Source organism: Cheilinus undulatus, linkage group 12 (assembly GCF_018320785.1).
Source record: "Cheilinus undulatus linkage group 12, ASM1832078v1, whole genome shotgun sequence".
Classification (NCBI taxonomy): domain Eukaryota; kingdom Metazoa; phylum Chordata; class Actinopteri; order Labriformes; family Labridae; genus Cheilinus; species Cheilinus undulatus.
In genome coordinates this window covers 21,207,741-21,229,760 of record NC_054876.1, presented here as the reverse complement: position 1 = coordinate 21,229,760, position 22,020 = coordinate 21,207,741, and the positions used below count along the sequence as shown (strand labels likewise).

The 22,020-nt window shown below is 38.5% G+C and overlaps 1 protein-coding gene across 5 annotated transcripts in view; it reads right to left on the bottom strand.

Annotated features, from left to right (window-relative positions):
- larp1 (La ribonucleoprotein 1, translational regulator) overlaps positions 1 to 22,020 on the bottom strand; it is a 99,539-nt gene that overhangs the window by 10,104 nt on the left and 67,415 nt on the right. For 2 of the 5 annotated variants that reach the window (XM_041801805.1, XM_041801800.1), the window contains exons 4-13: positions 19,042 to 19,113; positions 14,811 to 14,961; positions 10,903 to 11,037; positions 9,061 to 9,213; positions 6,140 to 6,302; positions 3,967 to 4,111; positions 3,403 to 3,577; positions 3,029 to 3,234; positions 2,597 to 2,695; positions 749 to 1,075 (exon numbers count right to left, since the gene is read on the bottom strand). In XM_041801805.1, the coding sequence (XP_041657739.1) occupies positions 749 to 1,075; positions 2,597 to 2,695; positions 3,029 to 3,234; positions 3,403 to 3,577; positions 3,967 to 4,111; positions 6,140 to 6,302; positions 9,061 to 9,213; positions 10,903 to 11,037; positions 14,811 to 14,961; positions 19,042 to 19,113 (1,626 nt within the window). The remainder of the gene's footprint in view (positions 1 to 748; positions 1,076 to 2,596; positions 2,696 to 3,028; positions 3,235 to 3,402; positions 3,578 to 3,966; positions 4,112 to 6,139; positions 6,303 to 9,060; positions 9,214 to 10,902; positions 11,038 to 14,810; positions 14,962 to 19,041; positions 19,114 to 22,020) is intronic. The other 3 variants (XM_041801803.1, XM_041801801.1, XM_041801804.1) reach the window with 3 other exon arrangements.

The window sequence follows — 22,020 nt, the reverse complement described above, 5'->3', positions numbered from 1 at the left end:
CTACTCATAAAATGTAATACAAAAATCAAATCATTTTCTTAAAAATCTGAATTGGTATCTTGAATAAGTCCTGAAAAAGTTAGAGGCTGAAAAAGAGTTAATGCTGGACTGCACATCCCGAGAGTTACGCTCCAGCGTTGTTATGCTGACAATATACAACTCTACATTTCCACCACCTCCATCACCGGAGAAATACACTCCATGTTAGCAAACGGCCTCAATGCCATAAAAAACTTGGATCAACAATTTCCTCTCCCTTAATTGCATTAATCAGAAATTTTGATCATTGGCCCAAAATCCCCTATAACTTCACCTGCAAAGGTGTGAATTAATTCACACCTAGTAAAAGATAGATGTGGTGGATAAGCAGGGCCTAGGGTACTAGGTGGGTAGTAGGGTTGCCATGGTCGTGCTGTGGATGTCCAAAGGGCCGGGAAACTACTGGTGCTATCAGGACGAACCACCGGGGGGGGGAAAGGACCAGACAAATGAGATGCCATCGAGCTTGACCTTGGATCCTGAGCTACACACGTGTCGACGTGGATCAAGCTTGACTTTGGTAGCCACCCCCTCCAGGTCCAGGTTGTGGCACATAGGGACGTGTGATGAATCCTTAGTGCCCTGAATGCCTAAAACTTATGCACATGACTTTATATTTGGTTTGTGCTCTAACCTCAACAGCATGTTTGAAGCAAACAGAGCTTATGTAAATACTGATCTTCAGATGAGCCCCGAGATGAACCCTCACCTTGATGGTGGCGTACTCAGGCTCGTACGTGCTGTCCCACAGGTCCTGCTCATAGTAAAAGAGCCCATCGTTGATCACTTTGACCAGTTCGCTGCTCAGCTTGGCGCGTGACGTGTGGTGTCCTGTGCGGTCGCCCCCTGGGTGCTTCCTCAGGTAGGGTGGCGTCTGCGTTACAATCAGGATCTTGTTGACGTCGTGGTCGTCGATCTCGCCATCTGTTTCTTCATCCGACCAATCGGTGAAGGTGTTCCGCCGCCCGTCCATCTGTTCCATCTCCTCGTCGAACATGAAGTCGAGCTCCTCTGGCTCGTCCGGCTCTGCTCCATCCTGATTGAAGAAACAAACCAAAACACAGAAAAATTATTTCTAAGGTGTTCCCTGACTATGGATTTAATTTTTGAGCCCCTGGAATGACTACATTTCAGTTTGATAATAAAAAAAAAAAATCAACAGTTATACAGCAGGGCCACCTATAAGGGGGGTAAAGGGGACAGCTTTCTGAGACCCAGCCAACCTGGGGGCCAATGGAGATCAGCAAAATCATGATCTATTGAAAAGTTAAGCGGTGATAACCTTATTACATTTTTAACCTGAATAAAAACCACTCTTATCAAGTCAACAAAAATATTTTTGTTCATTCATGCTGTAATACAACCTTTTTCAAAATGTAAATCCCTCTGCTTAAAACAGAGTTACCTTTTTATTTCTAATGTTAATGTGGATGGGCATGCTGAGCTTAACGATTACGAAAGTAGCGTCAGACTTCATAGATAGGCCATAATGTCCACGGATGTCAGGATGCCAGAAAATGAAGTAGAAGAAACTGAGACAACTTTTTTGGAAAAGATCACAATAATTGTGAGAAGAGACAGACAATGGGGGAAACTGGTAAAAACTGGTTAAAGTGGCAAAAAATGGCAAACAGTGACCAAATAAAGGGTGAAAATTGTCAAAAAGAAGTTGCAAAAATGAGTGAAAAATGAGTTACAGGGGCAAAAATGGGCAAAAGCAGCAAGAAAGTAGCAAAAATGGGTAAAAGTAGATAAAAATGTGGAAAAAAGCAGCATAATAGTGGCAAAATTGTTGAAAAAGGGGCAAAGTGTGTAAAAAATGAAAAAGGGGAAAAAGGTGCACAAAGGTAACAAAAAAGTAAAAAGTGCAAATATGGCCAAAACACTGGCAAAAAAAGGCAAAAGTGGGAAAAAAAAAAAACACAAGGGCAACACAAGGGAAAAAATTGCAAAATTGGTGAAAAATGGCAAAACGTAATAAAAGTGGCAAGGACATTCCAGAAAAGCAACAAAAAACAGCACGATAAAAGTGGCACAATAAATAATTCCAATATCAGAAACCTTTAATAGTTCTTTTCAGTGCTTTTCAGTGCCAAAATGAGTAACTGTTAGCCAGGACGCTAGCACCAATGCAACTGATCCAACACACATAAATTAATATCATCAATAAATTAAGGACTACCCATTCTCTGGGGTCATCAGGGGCCCAGCCTATTTGTGTGCAGGCCTACGGCTAGATGTGCAACATTAAAAAAAGAAACAAAACAAAACTCAAAGATGCACAATAAGCCATAATTGGTTGAATAATTGATAAAAAAAAAAAACCTTTAAAAGATAGTGATACATTGGATACACCGAATATAAACTGGCTACAACATAAAAACCTGTTGTTTTTTTTTCCATATTTATCCTTTAAACTGGCTGAGATTTTCCACTGATAGTCACATAAAACTTTCATTCATAATCATAAAAAGAGATTAAAAAAACAAATCACTGCAGCTCAAAGAAAACTGAAACACTTGAAGTTACAATTTATAGATTATGTTTTCTTCCTCACCTTGGTTCCTGAGGTATTAGGAGAGGGCGAGGGGCCTGACTGGGGGACTGGAGAGCGAACAGAGTCATCCTTTTCCTTCTGCTGCTGCAACGAGGGGGCCTTCATCAGTCAACCAACACCAACATCAGAGAGGGGAGGGAGGGAGAGAGAGGGAGAGAGGAGCAAAGCAGAAGAGGAGTAGAGTGACGAAGAGGAGAATGACGAGGTGATGGTCAGTGTAAGACTGAAGTGATTCAGTAGTTTTCTCATGCAGAGTAAAAGCGATGCATTGGCTGTAAGGACGAGGTGATTTACTGCACTAGATATACATCAACCTGGGTGCTGCTGCTATATGCTGTAAATAAATACATCCTTTGACAAATAACTTCTTTTTAATGGTAAGTGTGACATTTTCCAGAAGTCTAAAGAGTATTGTACAAGTTGTTGATTTACTATTATTTTCAATCCGAGTTTCACCTTCTCCGCGCTGACCTTGGGTCTTGCTAGGGAGGGTCTGGGTCTCTTCTTCACCTCGATCCAGGACTCAGAGTCCAGGTCTGGGAGACTGGCTGAGAGACCCTTTGGCATTGTCTTGAGGTTGGAGATATCTGAATCAGCCCTGTTCTGTTGCTTTATGGGTGTGGAAGCCCTGGGAGAGCCTGCAGCAGAAACACAGGATCATAGAGAACGTTCACTTTAGTAAACTCAGTGAACTATGAACAAAGACTTTGGTGTTTGAAAATCCTGTTTCATTCGCCATCAGCCTTTTAATAAAGGAACAGAAAAATAAAATTTGATTCCTCTTCACGTTTTGACCCTTTTCTTACCTCTAGGCTCTTCTGTCATCTGTCTGGGGACAAACTCAGGGCAGTTGATGAGTTGGGAGAAGTCTGTGTGTGTTTGGTTTGGCATGGCCAGGCCCGGCAGAGGCCACTTCTCCGGGTCAACTTTCCGACGGATCTTCATGTCGATCACTTCCACCTCTTTGCTGTCCTTCAAAGCCTGCATAGATAAGTGAAGGGTGAGTTTAACAACTATGATAACAGAAGAGCATCACAACAGAAGCTCTGTAAAGTCATAAAGATCTAAATTTAATCCAAATAAGTTGATAATTTATGTTTGGAGAAAACTGAACTTTTATCTTCTTTGATTTGAGAATGAGACATTTATGATTTTAAAGGAGACAAACATGCTTTTATGAACATTTCTATGTAGATATTTTGCTCTACAATTATTACATGTACTTCAGTTGCAAACCAAGCTGACAAGACTGAAGTGTCTTATCATTTCTAAAACAAAAACCCCAAATTGGAGTCAATCAATTATATTTCTCCACATTTACTTTTCACTTTATTAAAACAAAAGCAGTGGATCAAAGAAAGCATGCTGACCTCCAGAATGAGGCTGACGTCTGTGGTGAGAGCCTGCACTCTGTGGAAACTGGCAATGAGTCCAACGGGTAGGAAGCCCTCCTGATCCATTTTTCTCCTCAAGAAAAAGTCCCGCTCCAAGTTTTCCAGGCTGAAGTAGTACTCACTAGAGAGAAGAGAGACACACAGCGAAAAAAAAAAACACTACTTAAGAACAAACCAGCTCCCTTAAGTGTGACTTTGGAGGGAGAAACGCATAAGTGAGGGGAAATTCAGATGAATAAGACTGACAACGTGAGGAAATCACACTGAACCATTGCATCTATTAGATATTTACAACAAATGTGTCACAAATCAAAAAAACCCCATCAGGGTTTAAATTCTCTAATTTGGTAATTTTATTCTGAAGGGGTACTTGGTGAAGCAGCTATGAAGCTGTGAGACTGCCATAAAAAACTGCTAAACTCTCAGCATCTTCATCAGCCAGAGTTTGATGCCAGAAAAAACACTCTGTCCCAGCCTTATTAAGTCGTTTTCACATAAAACTCCTTATAACTACCCACATCCTTCACAGATCATGTCTGTTCATGTCTGTTCTTTAATTTCCTGATCTGGCATCGATTCACATTAAGGAAAAGCTAATTTATCTCAATCAGTTTTTGAAATCATGGGACTTTTCATACATTCAAACAAACTTTCATAAAGCCTAGGGTTGGAAAGAGCAGAAAATCAGTTTATTGAAGTAAAACCAGAGCTACTTTGATTAGGATTTACTTGAATGGAAGTAAATTTACTCAAGTAAGGTGGAACGTAATTCATGTAAACATTTACTAAAACTACTGAATACAGGTGCATCTAAAAAAAGAATATTAAGTCCATCTTCTATCCAGGATTTACTTCAGAAAGTTACATATCTATTTATTCTAGACCCATCTCATACAAAGTGAAACATTTCAAGATTTTTTTAATAATCTTTTTTACATCTCACAAAAATCAAACATCCACTATCTCAAAATATTAGAATATGGTGGAAAAGTCCAATTTGCAAAGGTTTACTGAGCCTTTATTCTCACTCCCTGGTTCACTTCACACAACTACAATCATGGGGAAGATGGCTGCCTTGACCTTGGTCCAGAAGATAATCATTGGCACCCTCCACAAGGAGGGTAAGGTCACAGCTAAAAGACCAGACTGTTCTCAGAGTGCTGCATTGGGACACTGGTTAATGCTGTCAGCAGTCCACCAGTAGATTTTAGAGCACTTCCAGAGAAGCTTTATGAAGGTTCGGATTTCCTTTACCAGCAGGACCTGGCAACCTGCCCACAATGAAGTCAAAACTATATATATATATATATATATATTCATAACACCCCAGCAGTGTCACAGACTGACTGACTCCATGCTACATCACACAGATGCAGTAATTTGTAGCACCAACCAATTACTGAGAGCATAAATGGGTTTAAAATTCCAGAGGGTCAACATTTCTGTATTATAATTCCTTTTATGGACTGATGTTTTGTGATATCAATATGCTGATATTGTGGATTTTTTATTGATATGCACCTGTACAATACTCAGCCCAAAATGAACTTCAATAAAAGAAAAAAAATCATTTTTAAAAACTACAAGTACATAATAACATAAACTTAGGCTAATATAACTGCTTACTTTCCACCACTGATATAGCCTTTATGTTTCTTTTGATTTACAGTTAACATGTATTTTGTATCAAACTACATGAACTATTTAAGATTTGGTAATGGTAAATGAAAAAAAAATCTATTTGGATCCACTGCCAGAATTGTATTTGTGTCTTTCAATGATACTGTATGAAAGCAAAAAGGACTGGCAGAAAGTTTCAATGACAAACAAATTCACCTGGCCTAGGGCATAACTACAGAAAATGCTACAAATTCAGTTGAATTAAGGCTAACAAGTATGCATGGGAGGAACTACTTGCTAAAGTAAATACCGGAACTTGACTTTCTCACTGTATCAGACAATGGTGTGAACAGCTTGTAAGTTTTGATTAAATGCTGAGATCAGAGCTGTAAGTTATCTTCATTGATGTTTAGTCAGAGAAGAGACATGAGGAGCTCATCACGTCTACAGCCTGTCCGCTGATAAAAACCTTCCTACACTTGTTGACATATTCTGTGCTTGTTTCAGAAGTAAGAGAGCTTAAACTCACATCTGCCTCTTGATGTAATCCTTCAGTAGGTCCTGGTCCACAGAGTACAGGTCGTTGCTGCTCATGTTGTCGTAGTAGTAGGTCACCGTGTTGTTGAACTTCTGGCCATACGGTGCGTCTTTCATGTCATAGGATTTGTAGCCATAGTGGTAGTCATAGTGGCCTTTAGATGACAGAAGAAATGAGTTAGACGGCGAGAAAACCCTTGGATTAGGTCTTCCGATGAGCTTTAAAACATACTGTATAAATTAATCATTATGCTCTTTTAGCATTCATGTGAAGACTTAAACAGACGAGAATATTTCATGAGAGAGTTGTTTTTGACTGTAGTTAATGTCTTAGATCCTTCCTTTCAGAAGTGGTAACACTGTATATTTTTTTCTCCTTTCTGTTCCTCTTTTGCTAAGCTTAACATCTGTGTTTTCTATTTTTTCCCCACCACTCTTAAGTTGAAGTTTGCCATCTCACAGAGGTTTTTCACCACTTAAACAATAGCAATAAAGGATGCATTAGTAGTGTAGCCACGTACGCAAGATCTCTTTGCTCTCTGAGCATTTATCTAGAAAACAAAAGTTTGACCAAAGTTTACAGCCAGTCCTGAAAAAAAAAAAACAGAAGGATAAAAAAAAATCTTATTTATATCTTTGGTTCCATCAATAATTGTTTTGTATCTGTTCAAACTTAAACAAAACAAAGGTACCACTGCCTTTACTGTATCCGTGTAGGGGAGAAAAGCAAACAGAGCTTTTATGAAGACAATGTAAGGGAGACTCCAGCCAAAACCAACAGGCCTTCAGGGAAACCTGCTCCTCCTCCTGCTGCTAGACCCACAGCCTTTCCTCATTCCATTCAACAACTTTCTGGTTGTTATTGCGCTTTTCTGTTTTCACTGGAGCCTCAGTGAGGCCAGTTTAGGGTCACCCATCATCCATTGAAGGAGGAGTCAGCCCAAAAACAACCACAACTTCACAAAATACAAATTTTAGAGCCCTGAGTGACTTGTCTGTTTAGTCAAGAATCCTCAAAGTCAGACCCTGCTACCTCATGACAGAAGCAGACAAGGACTATTTATAAAAGGGGGCTGACATTTTAGGAAACAGGGAAAGAAAACTAAAGAGTACAGTTAAAGAAGTCATCAGTGGGAAACACAAAAATATAAATCACTTTACATTTTATCTGATTATAACTTCATCTCATATTGTCTTAAATTTAAGTCACTGCATTTGGCTGCTGTTTGCACAGAAATACAAGCTTTACAACACTACTACCCTTCAAAGCCTCTATGATGAGTTTTAGCTCATTATAAAACAAACTGAAATTAATGCTGATGCATATTTAAGGGCTAAAAAGTCAAAGATCAAAAAGATGGACTATTTCTTCATGATCATTTTTCTTAATCATGTGATAAACAGTAGGAATAGATGGTAATACGGTAAAACAATATACCAGGGTATTAAAAAATAGCCACTGTATTGCTTTAATTACCATCAATAAGACAGTGCTGAGTGATGAATGAATATTCAGGATAAATTCCTCCAACAGCACCACTGGCTGTGTGTGAAGATGCTTTAAAAGTGATGACAGAACTCCTGTTTATGATGTCAGGCTAATGTGGCGAACAACGAATGTATGCAAATATACTGGCACATTTACACTCGTGCGCCACGGCCTGGTCTAGCTCTGGCCTCGCGCTCGGGTCTTCTCTGAAGTCAAACTGATAAACATGGACGCTGGTTATAATGTGATCCACAGAAACATGAGTTTGAAAACACTTCAATTCTTCTCTATGAGTGTAAATAAGTGATGAGAAATGATAAGTTTATTAATATCCACAGATGCTGCCTCTTTTTATAAGCTTCCCTTATAAAATCAACTAGTGGATGGAGATCACCATTGAAGCAAGAATATTCAAGTCCAATCATGCCGCGATTGGACCAATATGCATGTGCTTTGTCATAACATGATTTCTACACCCGAATGTGCACCTTTTTCTACACAAGTTCAATATATGAGAGCCACTCTGTCAATGGGTACAACTCATATATTGGCTGTAAACATCAGGAGTTTTTAAATCTGTCTACACTGATTATTGATTTTTAAGCTATTGTCTGCCATTGCCAATATTATGCGAGAATTTTCCTGCATTTCTAATTACCGATGTTGGATCCAAGTAAATACAGTAACACTCTAGAACTGCTCTTTTTGTAAAGGAGATCATTTTTACTATGAATTGGCTCCATTATTCACAGCTACTCTTTAAGAATGTTAAGCATCCACTTTCTGCAATGACACCAGATGTTTCCAACATAACCATGAAGATATTTGAGCCCAAACCAACTCTTCTGTGCTGTGTTGAGGAATGAATTATCTTTATTGAAAGGGTTGTGAAGTCATATGTTTTAGGCGATACTATGAACTGATACGATTGTATTTTTTTGCTTCAATGCCAAGATCAGAGCAGTAAAAGTTCTCTTCATTAATGTTTAGTCAGAGAAGAGACATGAAGAGCTCATCACCTCTACAGCACTTCTGCAGCTAAGAGTTCAAATGTGACCAAAAATAAGTGTGCATTCATCATGTTTTCTGGTTTATATAAACTGAACATCATTGTAGGTTTGTTTATATTGAGTTTAAGCATCAGTTTAAGATGACTCCTTGCTCTTTTGTTGTCCTGGTTGGCAACAAAAGTGTCACTTAACAAAAAAGTGTTTCCTGTGGTGAAATCTCTGCAGTAGCTTTGCATGCCACAAATGTTCATGTAACCAGATGAGACAAAGAAGCAATGGACCACAATAGAAAGGCCAAAAAGAGAAAGCTGTATTTAGACATAATATGTTCAATGACAGGAAAATAATGGTAAAGCTGCATTTTAACTGTTCATCTCTAAGGGTGTGTCTTTGTGTAACAGAAGTCAGTGTTACCTCTCCCACTCCCTCTTCCTCGTCCCCTGCCTCTTCCTCTTCCGCGTCCACGACCTCTGAAACCCCCACGGAATGGCGCTCCTTCACTCTTCACGCTTGAAACTTCATCGTGGTCGTCACGCCACTCGTGCTCGTATTTCTGACTGTGCCAGTCTGCAGGGAAACAAAAAAAAAAGCCCTCAGCACAAACACTGGACCAGCAGATCAAAACAAAAAATGTAACTCAATTAGACTCAGACGAAAGTTTGTCCAGCAGATTATTTTTGATTAAATCTGAGGGTTACTTCAGCCTGTAATCTGCTGCACAAAAAAAAGATCAAATCCCCTCCAAACCCCCCCAGCACATTTCATTTAATTTCCCCTGTGAATTTAAGTTAACCGTGCTGTACATGTTAAAAAAGGCTGCATTATCAAAGCAGAAGTGGCTGATTGCTAAGAGTACACACAAATATGTCCACATCCTGCTGCAGAGTCATACATGCCATCTGTGGCATGATCTGTGCTCAGATCAACAGCTACAAGATGCAGGAAAATACAAACACATTCAGGTTCAAATATGCTGCTGTCACATGCTCTCACAAGTCAAACAGCAGCAGCAGCTAATGACTGCTGGCATTTAAAGCTCCAAGTGAAACCAACTGGGTGGGATTTCAGACTTGGTTTTCCTGAAAACTGTTTCACACACTTTCAAGAAACTCTGTTAGTCGGCTGTCACCACATTTCCTCTACAGTGAGTTAACTGAACACCTCTAAACGTTAATATGCTGACAGGTGTTATAGTTATAATTAGATTTTTGTACATTTCCTGGCTGTCATCTATGATTCAACACTTAACCCAGTTTCCCTGTCTCTAATTATTCTTTGTTAAACAAAAAATACTGACTGATTTGATGAGTAATCTAGAAACAACTGCACACAGAGAATACTATTAAGATCATATGCACAGAAATATGAGTAACCTTGTTTCTATTTTCATGTAACAATGAATCCTCAAACATATTGGTAGCATGTAGCTTAGAATGACACCTTAGCAGGGTATTTACAGAAAATCTGACATCAAATTTCATACTTTTTCAGACCTTTTTAAGACTCTCTTCATACATTTTAAGATCCAACTGCATCTTCAATTTCTTACCCATTTCATAAATGACAGTCACATGCTGTATATGTTTTATGCTGACTGTGAGATAAAAATATGACAAAAGAAAAAGTTTGGTAGTATTTCTTGTTGTGGCATGCAAATTAAGCTTTCCAGGTGCATTTTGAGATCAGACCACGAGAAAAACACTGCAGTTTGATACCATAAAGTAGCGTTCACTGGAAGGTCTGATTTTGTAGTAAAGACTAGTAAAAGTCATAGTGACATAGTTTTTATCACTTTACTGTTGCAGCTGATAAGTTATAGCTCATGTTGACATCTACAAATTTTAATCTCTTCTTATGTAATCATATTCAACACTTTTATTTAATGTTAGCTCTAATTCTTAACTAATGTCAAAAAAGTTTTTTTTACATTTAATTCTTTTAAGTTTAGCATTTTTATGCTCATCTTTCGCATGTCATCACCTTTTTTCATACTATTGGATATCATAATGTCTTCATTTAGCATGATGTTATATTTATTTATTGCTCTTAGTTTTCTAATAATTAGTTTTAACCCTTCAAAAAACTTTGATTTGCTCCATATATGAGTGCAGCTCTAAGAAAATGGAAAATTAAACACATCAGAAAAGCTGGGTTTTCCGAAACATGCAGCGGGACTCAAACAGGTTTTAGGTTGTATTCATTTATAAGAATGCAAATGTATTGATAGCGTTATCAGTGATGACATCACAGACTGACCTCTGAGGTCGTTCCTGGCGTTGGTGGGCAGGCGGGGGTTTTCGTTCTGCCTGCTGTTGTTCCTGGAGGCTGAGCGCTCTCTGGGACCCTCAGACTTCACTTCGATCATTAGAGGGACCCACTTGTGCTTGTTTCCTGTTTGTGATGACACAGAGAAGGTTAGATAAGAAAAGCATTTGCTATGAGCATCCAACTCTAAATTCCCTGAATTCTGGAGATTATTCATTACATTATTCATGAAAGTTTACTACTAATCAAAAAAGGAAACAATGTCCTTTAAAACACTAACATTCTAGCTACATTGTGATTTTTAACATGGTCACTTAAAACTGTGTTTATTTATCAGTCTTTATAAAGCATCACGGCATAAAGGCAGTCATTTTTAAATAATGTGCTAAAATAATGATGTGTAAATGTGAGATTGCTATTTTATCCAAAAAGCAACTTGCCATGGTGCTAAATAGGTTGTCAATTTATAAAGAATATTCTGGCTCATTATTCTACAGAGAGGGGAGGAGATGTGTGGACAGAGAACTCTGCAATTGGCATGATGCTGCCACTGTTTTTCCGTTGTTTTCCGGGGGCAGTCTCTAAAAACGATGACTGTCCTGTTGGTGGGCCTGAATTTATTTGTTCTTCTTTTCTTAACTTATTTCACTAATCACTCTCACACTGGAGACCTCTTTGAGGGGCAGGACTGACACGCGCACACACAGGTTGCAGGCAGAGGTGCTATAATCAGTTGTAACATGGAAAAGCATTATAAACAAAAAAATTAACTATATCGTATAAGGTTGGCTATAAAACAAAGACTGGAAAAGACATGTCTTAGTCATAATGCCTTCTAATATCTAAAACCTCTCTCTGGTAAAATCAGACCCTTTAAGGTATTAAATTTCAAATGTCCAATTTAAGACCTTAAAGGGTCTGTGGGAACCCTATTTATATTTGACCATTACAGCAACAGCCTTAAAAAATCGACAGATTAACACAGAGATAGCGATTTTAGAGGCTAAAATACTTGTGCTTGTTCATAGGATCCCCTAAACTTTTGTAGAAGACATTTAACTTGAAACCACAGACAGCATATGACTGATACAAAAATAAGTTCAGGACAACAAAGGCCTGTGTCTCCAACAAAAGGAGCATCAGCATCTTTCATATTTTAAAATACATCATATTTTGCTCTTTTTCCAGATAGAATTTAAACTGTGATTTATTAATACCTACGTTTTTAATTGGAAAACTCTTATTGACCAACAATGTTAAAGATATGACAAGAGATGTGTTTTCTATGCATATCCAACCTCACCTATAAGTTACAATTTACAGCCGTTGCAAAAATTTATTTAACCGTCACTATTAATGCTGAATCAAAGAGAGATAGTCAACTAAAAGAAACATGACAAGAAGTCAGCTGATTTTAAGGTAGAAGAAGTTTCAGATTTAACTCCTCAGTCATTTCTTTAATGGATGACCCAAAATTTCATTTTTTATTCCTGCTGGCTCTCCTAATCAAAGTGGCATCTCTCAGTCTGCTGCACTACCTCCACTGGCCAGCAGAGAGCTCCCACATACACTTTTTAAAGCAACATCTGGTTGTAGGCGGGTCTAGTGGATGTGTGGGTGAGTGTGACAGACACCTCCTGCAGTGACAGGCTGTTTAGAGCAACGTGGCCCTGACTGTATCTGCTGACTGAGTACTGAGGTAAGAAAAGGAGAGGGAGACAGAAAAAGGAAAAATCGGTACTGAAGAGGCTGCTGATAAGTAATCAAAACATGAAATATTAAAACATGCATACTGTACAACAGAGTACGCATCAACAGATTTAGTGTCAGATGTAATTTGTGAAAATCAGTCAGTGGAAATGCTGAAGTACGATGACAGCCAAAATGTCAAACCCACTAAGTTCTCCAGTGTTTTTTTTTTTTTATGCTTCAATGCTGAGATCAGAGTTTTAAAAGTTCTCCTCATTGATGTTCATTCAGAGAAGAGACATGAAGAGCTCATCACCTCTACAGCACATCTGCAGACTAAGTATGATTTGGATCGTCCATATAAGAAAGCTTTTGTGAAGTTTATTAAGGAAAAACTTTTATTTATTTAAATGGAAATACATGAAGATAAGGCTATGCATTTATGATTGTCATTGTGGAATCAGAAATACGTGGCAACGCCATCATTCTGCCATTTTGTAGTGTTCTAAAAGTTAGACAATATTAACTAAAATAGACTTGTAAGTGGCTATCTTGTTTTGGCATTGCAGTGTTATCTGGAGCAAACTTTTTACATTATTTGTTTTGGCCTAAGTTTCTGTTGACAGAACAGCTTAAGACGGAGCAGCATTGTAGGAAACAATGGGGAATGACATGCAGCACATGGTCACAGAGGAGTCAAACCAGTGGCCAGAGTGTGGAGGATGGGGATGCATGGTATTATTATTGACATGATAGAGGCGTGTGACTCATGTGATCCTGAATGTCTGTTGGGGGGCAAGAAGTGAGGGGACTGCCATAAGGAATGAATGGGAGCAGAGGAAAGCTGGTACTTAACAACTCTACATGGACTACAATGCTGCAAAAAATTTCTACAAAAATGAGAACGATCCCTACACTATACAAAACAGTGTAACCGATTTACCTGCGATCAAAATTACAAACTGCTCAGTCCTGCAGACCTCCTAGCGTTGTCTTTCCAAACGAAGGGAGACAAAAGTCTAGAGGAGTCTAGTACTGAGCTAAGAGGCGAGCTGAGCCTCTGTTACATATAAAAATGTCCCCATTATGTTATAAAGATGCTTTTAATTGAAACAGTGATATTTTATCAACTGAACAAACCCTGTGGGATAAGCGACCGTGTAATGATGCGCTGGTCATGGAGGAGCCTGTTCTATGAAATGGCTCTTTGATGTGAGCGAGGGTAGCTAGCTCCTCTTTGAGTGCCAGTTTCCTTTCCTCCATCCTTTGTCATTATTTAATCTACATTTAAAAAGCCAAACTGGTGTAGAAAGAAGAGTCTAACTTGAAGTAGATATGACTATTTCCTCTACTTAAACTGATGGGCCAAAGATGTCTCAGGAAATAGCTCATCTGTTATCTTGATGAGAACCCGCTATGTGGCGGTCCTTTTGTAGGACTTAATTCACAGAGCTTTGTTAATCTTTCACTTCACATGGTTACTACTCATGGGTGTTAATACACAGAGGATTGGTGTAAAATTAGATGCATGCAGTTAAATGGTTGAATTTGTTTATCAGATTAGCCAGCACAAGATGTATGAGTCTGTTAAACTAATTACCTGTATTTTTTAATAAACGTGGGCTTGAAATCCCGGTCAAATGCTCTTTTAAACTGTAATGAACCTCCCGCCACTAGAGGCAACTGTGGCTTCAGTTAATGGCCGCTGCCTTCCTGTCTGAGCTTTCCTATGGCACTTCACCGGATGTAAATATGAGAGGTTTAGCGGTTAGCGTGTAGTAGGAACAGTGCAGATAGTTTTTTAAGTAACAAATGGAAATAAAGTAGTATGTAGGCTTTTTGAACTTATGTATTGCTACCTCAACTGAAGTGAAAACGCCACATATCAAAGCATGATATTAATCTTTAAGGAGGAACAAAGGCTGGCGGCACTAGCTGCTAATGTTAGCTAAGCTCTACATCATATCAGGCTTACATCACACCTGCTAACACAATGACCCTGTGATGAATTTGACTGTTTTCTAAGTATTTTCTTCACTTTAGACTAGTCGGTTAAATAGAATTTAATTTTGTGTTTAGCTGAATGGTAAAATAGACGCCTAAGAATATAAACCAATGGATTACAATGTTAACAAATGCGAATGTTGGCTGCTGATAATTTACCCTTTTTAGCACCTACATACACAGATTGTCAGATAAGTCAAATTCACCTTTTTTCTTGGGTCCGTTCTTCTGGGAATCGTCTCCGTTCTTCTCCTCTCCAGAGTCGTCTGACTTGGCCTTCAGGTTCTCCTTGCTTTCTTCTATGCTCTGTCTCTTCTCCTTTGACTCCTTCTTGGCTGTTGTCGTCCTCTTCGGGCCCTGCAGGGGAAACAGGTTGAGACAGATAAGACATTTAGAAAGAGCTGTAGAAACAATCAGGCCCATTAAAGGAGAATTGAGACCCATTCAAAGAAGAATGATTGAAGAAGACAAAGAACAAAAATATTTAGAGTAACACATTCTTAAAAGGACATGAGATAAACTGAAACAATTCTGACAGTTATACATAACCACTGCATATTTGGATGACTGGAATATTTATTTTTACATGATAACGATCAGGCAAGAGATGGTTTTCTAAACCTCTGCCTTGTACAGAAATTTTCCAATTGTAGCTTAGCAATATTACCAGAAGGCAGTATAGAGTTATGCTAGTTATTTTAAGCTAAACCTCAGCTCTGAAGTATGAGTCATGGACTAAAGAGATACTTAAACTAAGCTGGCAAAATACAAGTGTCCAAAGGTTGTTAAGGCTCCTATCTGTTCCTTTGTCTTCTGCAAGACCATAAACTTTGACTTTTAAATTAAAAATGCAAATTTTTGCTCCAGCTTTTAGTGGAATATCTTCTACTTTTACCTCATTACAATAAATTAGCCTTAGCTTCATTTGTAAGCTATGTAGTTGGCTTAGGGGAGGGGAAGGGCTTAGCAAATGTTGCCTGTTGCAAATTCCAGGATTTTTCTATGGCATACATTACAAACCAATGCAAAATATCACCCTGCTGAATATTTATTATCTTTAAATATGTTCAATTAGGATACGGGCACACGTATGTTTGGTCATTACGAGGACATTTTTTAAAATAGTTTCAGCAATGAGGAAAACGTTTAGAGCATTTATTTTGCATTGAGTTTGAGACTTTAATTCAGGGGAAGTATTTTATCAACTAAAGTTGTAATTGCAAATCCCTCCTGCAGAGGCAATAATAAAAGAGGCCAGAACAGAGCAGACTTTGCATATGGCTTACACTTTCCATTATCTCCTCTTTAGTTTTGTCTCATTTGATGTTGGACGGCAGCAGAGCACCACGAGTGCTACCACTGTCCTCCAGGCAGACCTGAGTGAACACCCAGCCACAGACGGACTGAGGCTAGCTCACAAACACGAGTGTCCTTCACTGGTTATCTCTGCTCACAGAGCTGATATCCCACTTTATTCAAATCAAACGGAGCTCAGCCGCTCATCTGCACCACAACAGCACAGCTATCAGTCACACACATCTGTGAGGTTTGACACCCCCTGAGGGGTTTTGCATACAAGTCATGCAAAACATTCAATTCAAGTAGAGTAACAGATAGCGCACATTTCAAGGACCAAACTTCTATGTCATATTCTCACACATCTGGACATGCTGGTGTCATATCACCAAACTAATCTAGTCACGCTGGACTCAAAGACCCCACTCCAAAACATGCACTAGTAGTCTTTTGTTAATGGTGAATCGAACAGCAAAGGAGGCACAAGCAGGAATATAACAGGCTCTGAATGATAATCTTTATGAAATTCACCAGATTAAGATTGATTTTGATTGGACAGATGAAGAGATGATTTTCTCCAAAGTGGAGCAAAACTTCAGAACCAAAAACTTAAGCAGCTGTGTGAATCCCTTGATCTAAAGGACCTGACAGTGCTCTTTTAGTTCTCAGGCTTAAGACCAGTAAATCTGAATGCAATAACATATTTTAGAGCTTTGAAGTTAATTATTTTAAATGATTTCTTAATATGACTGAGAGGAGGCTCCACCATGCCATTTAGAAAAAGCTCAACTGGAATGTAACATTAAATCTCATAGTTTTTAAACAATTAATTATATCATTATTCCCAGTGTCAAGTGCAAAGTTTGAGTTTGACACATGAGTAATAAAAAGTCATAAAAAGCGTAGTCAGTATAGAAAGTTTTAAATTTGACCCTTTAAAACAGGTGAATTTGTTCAAACCTTTGAAAACAAAAGAATATATTATTCCTTGTTTCCTAGGTTACTCGAAAAAACTTATTTTTCTACCTTTAGAGGCAAAATGGTCAAACTTAAAGCCCAAATCACTGATGTTGCAAGTACTTATTGGCAGTTAAGCTTAGGACATTTATAATTATACATTTGTTGATTTATCACACTTCACTATCAAAACAACAACAAAATCAATGTTTCATAAAGTGTGTTCTGAAGACAATTCTTCATTGAATGAGATGAAGATGGAGGAACATAAGACAGTCAGATGAGTCATGTGTTTAGTAGCAGTCTAGCAGCTAAAAATATGGCTATTTCTTTAAATGGCACTTAATATCATGAACTCAGCTCAGTCCTGAGTGAACCGGTTAAAAAAAGGGAAATGTTTCAATCACAATTTCTTTTATTTTAGCTAGCTAACAGACCGCTCCCCATGTGAGGGATGACACTGTTACCTTAGCTCTACTCTTTAAATAAATCTCACTGTGCATTACTCTGTGTCATTACTCCTCTCTACATTTAGAGTGCTGAGGTTACGTAACAACCAGCTGCTTGAGTTTTGACAGTTTGTGCAGCTAATGTCACTTAATATAGACCTGTGGCAGTAAGAGACAGCTAATGCTACTTAGGCAGCTAATGCTAGTGAGTGCTGCCAAAATGTAGACTGCATTTAGATTTATTAAAATGTTTTAGAGTATAAAACTTCTTTGTTTTCTATGTTTTGACGTAGAATGTTGTTCTACTGTTTTAACAGATACTGCCAAATATATTTTTATATTAGGGATTCACAATATTGTTTTTTTGCCGACATCCGATATGCCAACTACAAATTATTTTAGCCAGTACCAATATCGAAACTACAAATGTAGTTCAAACCTAAAACTTCAGCCCCTTAAAGTGTAAAGAATAAGGTGGATAAAGAAAGACTTTAACTAACTGGTTTGTTGGTCCAGCTCCACTAACTTGTATGTTCAAACAGCCAATATTTACTGCTGATATTGGCAGGTTTTCATCACTAAAATATGGGATGTAAATAGACAGAAATGTTCATATCGACCAATACCAAAAATTCACTGTTTAAGCTAATATCTGCCGACACTGATATCATCCCAATAGCAGGGTTCCTATTTAAAGCTTCTTAGGACCTGAAGTGAGAAAAATTAAATCCATGTTTGCACAGCAAACAGTAAAAATGAAAGGCATATGCGATTTTATGGTATGCTGGACCAGGACTGAATTTTCTGATTTAATGGGCTGTTTATGAAAATGTCTAACAGTATAAGACATTTGGTCATAAATGTCCAAGTTTGATGATTTCCGGTACATTTAAAGCCTCAAATCTATGATATATATCAGCATGACTCTAAACCATTGAACTTTTCAGCTGTTAAGAAATGTTCATATCTGTCGATATGACACTTCAATTTTTAAGTTAATATCTGCTGACACCAATATCATGAGGATAATACCATGCATCCTTAGTTTATCATACACAGTTTATGGTGCTATGAAGCTGCATTGGCACAGGGACTTGTGTATTAGTGCTCTTTCACATTTTTATTGTCATGAATTGACATTTAATTGATTACTGCCTTTGCCTCCAACTGTTTTAATTAAATGAAATTTGTAACAAACTGCTGTTAGCATGCTAAGCTAACTAGATTCCTCTTTCTGGGTGGAAACTTAAAAAAAAGTATTGTTGTAAAAATGCAGATCTTTTGGAAATATTCTATCACAAAAATACCATAAATTTATTTTTAAGCATGGTAATATGACATACCTGTCAATGAAAAGTGTATTACCCACAGAAGATGAAGGTCTGCATAGCCCCTCTAAGGAGAGAGATGCTAAGCAATGTAAGTTGTCTAACAGACAATTGTTGGGGTAAGTAAACTCTTTCAAGAGAAATGCTTCTTGTTGTTTGGCACCTTTCCCTACTCCATTAACATGTTCTTCTGCCTTTTCATCGCCTCTTTTCTGAGCAGTCAATACAGACAGTTTCTTATTAAAGGGGGCACACTGACCAGTATCTCCCGGTTAAAAAAGATCTATCCTTTAAACTGACTTCAAGATTTCGTTATAGAAAAGCTATATCAGTTTGTGTTGAATTGTTACAGGTAAGATTATTAGGCAGGCAGGCTGCAGGTTTCAGAGGCTGCAGGTTGAACTTACAGTGGATCTCCACGAGTCTCTGACCTGCCTGACTGTCGGCGGGCAGGACACGGTCCGTGTCACTGCCTCGATCTGAACAGAGGGAGGGAACAGCAGTTTAGAGAAGACAATGAGGTGAATCATGATGCTCTCTCACACATGGACACACATTCATACATGTAGAAAATGCACACAGGGGTATGAACACTAAGACAGCTGTAAATCATAATACCTATGTGTTTGGGGACTTTCTAGACCCTCAAGTGAATTTACAAAGTCTCAGCATCTGACCATGACAGCAGCGAGTCCTCCCTCACCCCTTCAGTTTTAATTAGGGATGCTCCAATCAGGGATTTATGTTGCAGATCACTGCCGATACCGATCACATGGATTAGCTGTAAATTTTTCAGTTTAGTTATGGTGAGTGCTATTGGCTACATGATCTGAAAAAAGGAACCATAAAATTACCTTAATTTAGACAAAAACATGTTTTTACTTACGTTATCAAGAGAATAAATACAAAACCCTTGCAGGAACAATGCAGCAGCTGTTCAGTCAAAAGGACAACTGAAAAACTCTTAAATTTACCTGCTTTCAGCAACACAGTCTTTAACAGATTGAAACAATCAGGACTCTCAACAGGATAAAAAGTGCAAAAAGTCAAATAGATTAAAGGCCACATATCTCAAAACATTGCCTGAATCATATAATGAGAAGTAAAAAAGGATACATTCAAGGCAAATGCAGACTTCATTCAAATAAACTATTTAACAAGTGCCTAGATTAAAAATACCTGGGAACTTGTCTTGTCTTGTGCTTTTTCAAAGAAAAAACAACTCACTAAGTGTTTAAAATTTTTATGAGTTATAAAATAAATAATATAATGGGTCTGTTGCTTAGTATGTAAAATAAAATTTGCCCATTTTCTTCTTAAATAATAACATTAATAGTCTTGCAGACCTTGAAACAGAAAACCAGCCTAAGTGAAATTACAGTGCATTTGCTTTGGACAAGGAAAATTTGTTAAACAGCATTTGCATAGGCTAAATGCCTGTGACTTGTTAATAAGCATTGTGGGGAGAATCTTCTTCATGAAGAGGAACATCTCTGCTTTTTCCGTCATGAGTCAATTCCTGTATTCATCCACAATGTTGGATGCAGCGCTGAATAAGCACTCACTCTCCACACTTGTGCAGGGTGCAGACAGCTAAGCTCTTGCAACTCTAGCAAGATACAGAAAGCGTTCCTTATTAGTTTTCCAGTACTCCAGTGGTGATGCACTCCGAGAGATGGGTGGCTCTGAGAGGTAGATGACTCGTGAAACTTACAGAGGACGTAATACCTTTAAGGACACTTTCGATGTGAGAGTACACTGTCTGGTGGAGCTCTGGCAGGGCTACGTCTGTAAAATATTTCTGTCCAGGTAGCACATGGCGGGGCCCCAAGTTAGAAAGCAGTCGGCGAAACCCGGTGTCTTCCACCACTGAGAAAGGCTGGTCATCTAGCCCGATGAATTCAATTATGTTTCAGGATATTTGCCTAGCCTTCTGACTGTCACGCTCAAACGGCTAACGCAGCCGTTTGACTGTTGCTGCTCCAACTGCCTTCTTTTCATTCTCTGCTGTGAGCCTCGAAAACTCACCATACTCCACCAAGTGTTTGTTCTTCAAATGTCTTATTAAATTCGTTGTGTTGAAGCTTTTTAACGTGCTTCCCCAACAAGATATTTTTTTGTGGCATGTGTTGCAGGACGCAAACTTTACATCACTCTCACAAATCGCATAAAAGTTCCACACAGCAGACATGTTTGTTTGGGTTTGCTGCCGTGTGCCTGCGCAGTGTGAAGGAAAGGGGGAGGGTGACACTACACTGCACACAGGGTCTCCACAGGCTGCAGGCTGCAAAGTATGAGCCACAGATGATCGGTTTTTGTGATCGGCAATAAAAGGCATTGATCAACATATGCCGATCACATACGTTTCCACGGAAATGATAATGATCGGTGGCCGATCGATCGGAACACCACTAGTTTTAATCTGTTATTTTTTGTGATTGGGGAGTGACACAACTTAATAGTTGCCATTTTAGAAGCTCTTCTATGTGATTCTGCTGTACAATAAAAATATGAGGGCATTATGTTTCTTCCCTTAGCCATCAAACACTGAAAAGCTCCCAGTGGGTTTTAAAACTACATCCCACATCAACTCAGTGGCTAATGTGCTCATGTTGTGTCATTACATCAAGACAGGGATACATTTTTCTGCCTTACTGCTCTGCTTTCTGCACAGATGGGAATAAGAGGTGGATATTTTTAGCGAGGACATAGAGGTGTGAAATGAGCCATTAATGTTGACGACTGTGTTTAAAGCTCAGGTGTGAGGAGAGTGTTTTTTTCCCCACTGAATCAATCAAGACATGTGGCGTAACGGCTGAGAAAATGTCGACAATAATACTGCCGAGATCAGACTTATGCTGATTCATTCCTCTTCACCACAGGGAGGAACCAAGGAGGCTTTGGTTACAGTCACTTTCACAACCAGAAATAAAGAATCCAGACTGCAGCTATGACAATCTTCTCATTCTGGAGACAAGGCAGAAGGACAAAAACAGGTGGTGATAGGTGACAATACAAAAAAATGGAGACAAATAACAGCTTATATTGTGGTTTTGAAAATAACCAAGTGGTTGTATGCATGATTATAGAGTAAGTCTGGACTATCTCAAAGCTTCTATGCAGTATTTCTAAGTGAATGTGTGTCTTTAAAGCTGCTGCCTCTTTATACCTGTGTGATAAAGCAGAGTGCATGTGGGTGGGGAGGACAGAGAAGGTGCTGAAGTGAGAATCTTTAATAGCACTGATTGAGCTTTTGTGATGTTTTAGTTAGGGATGCTCCGATCATGCTTTTTGCCCTACATACACCCACACTGATCATAGATGAGTGAAATAGACTGATAAATATCTTTTGTGTTTTGATATTCCAGCTAGTCAGTCTACTTAGC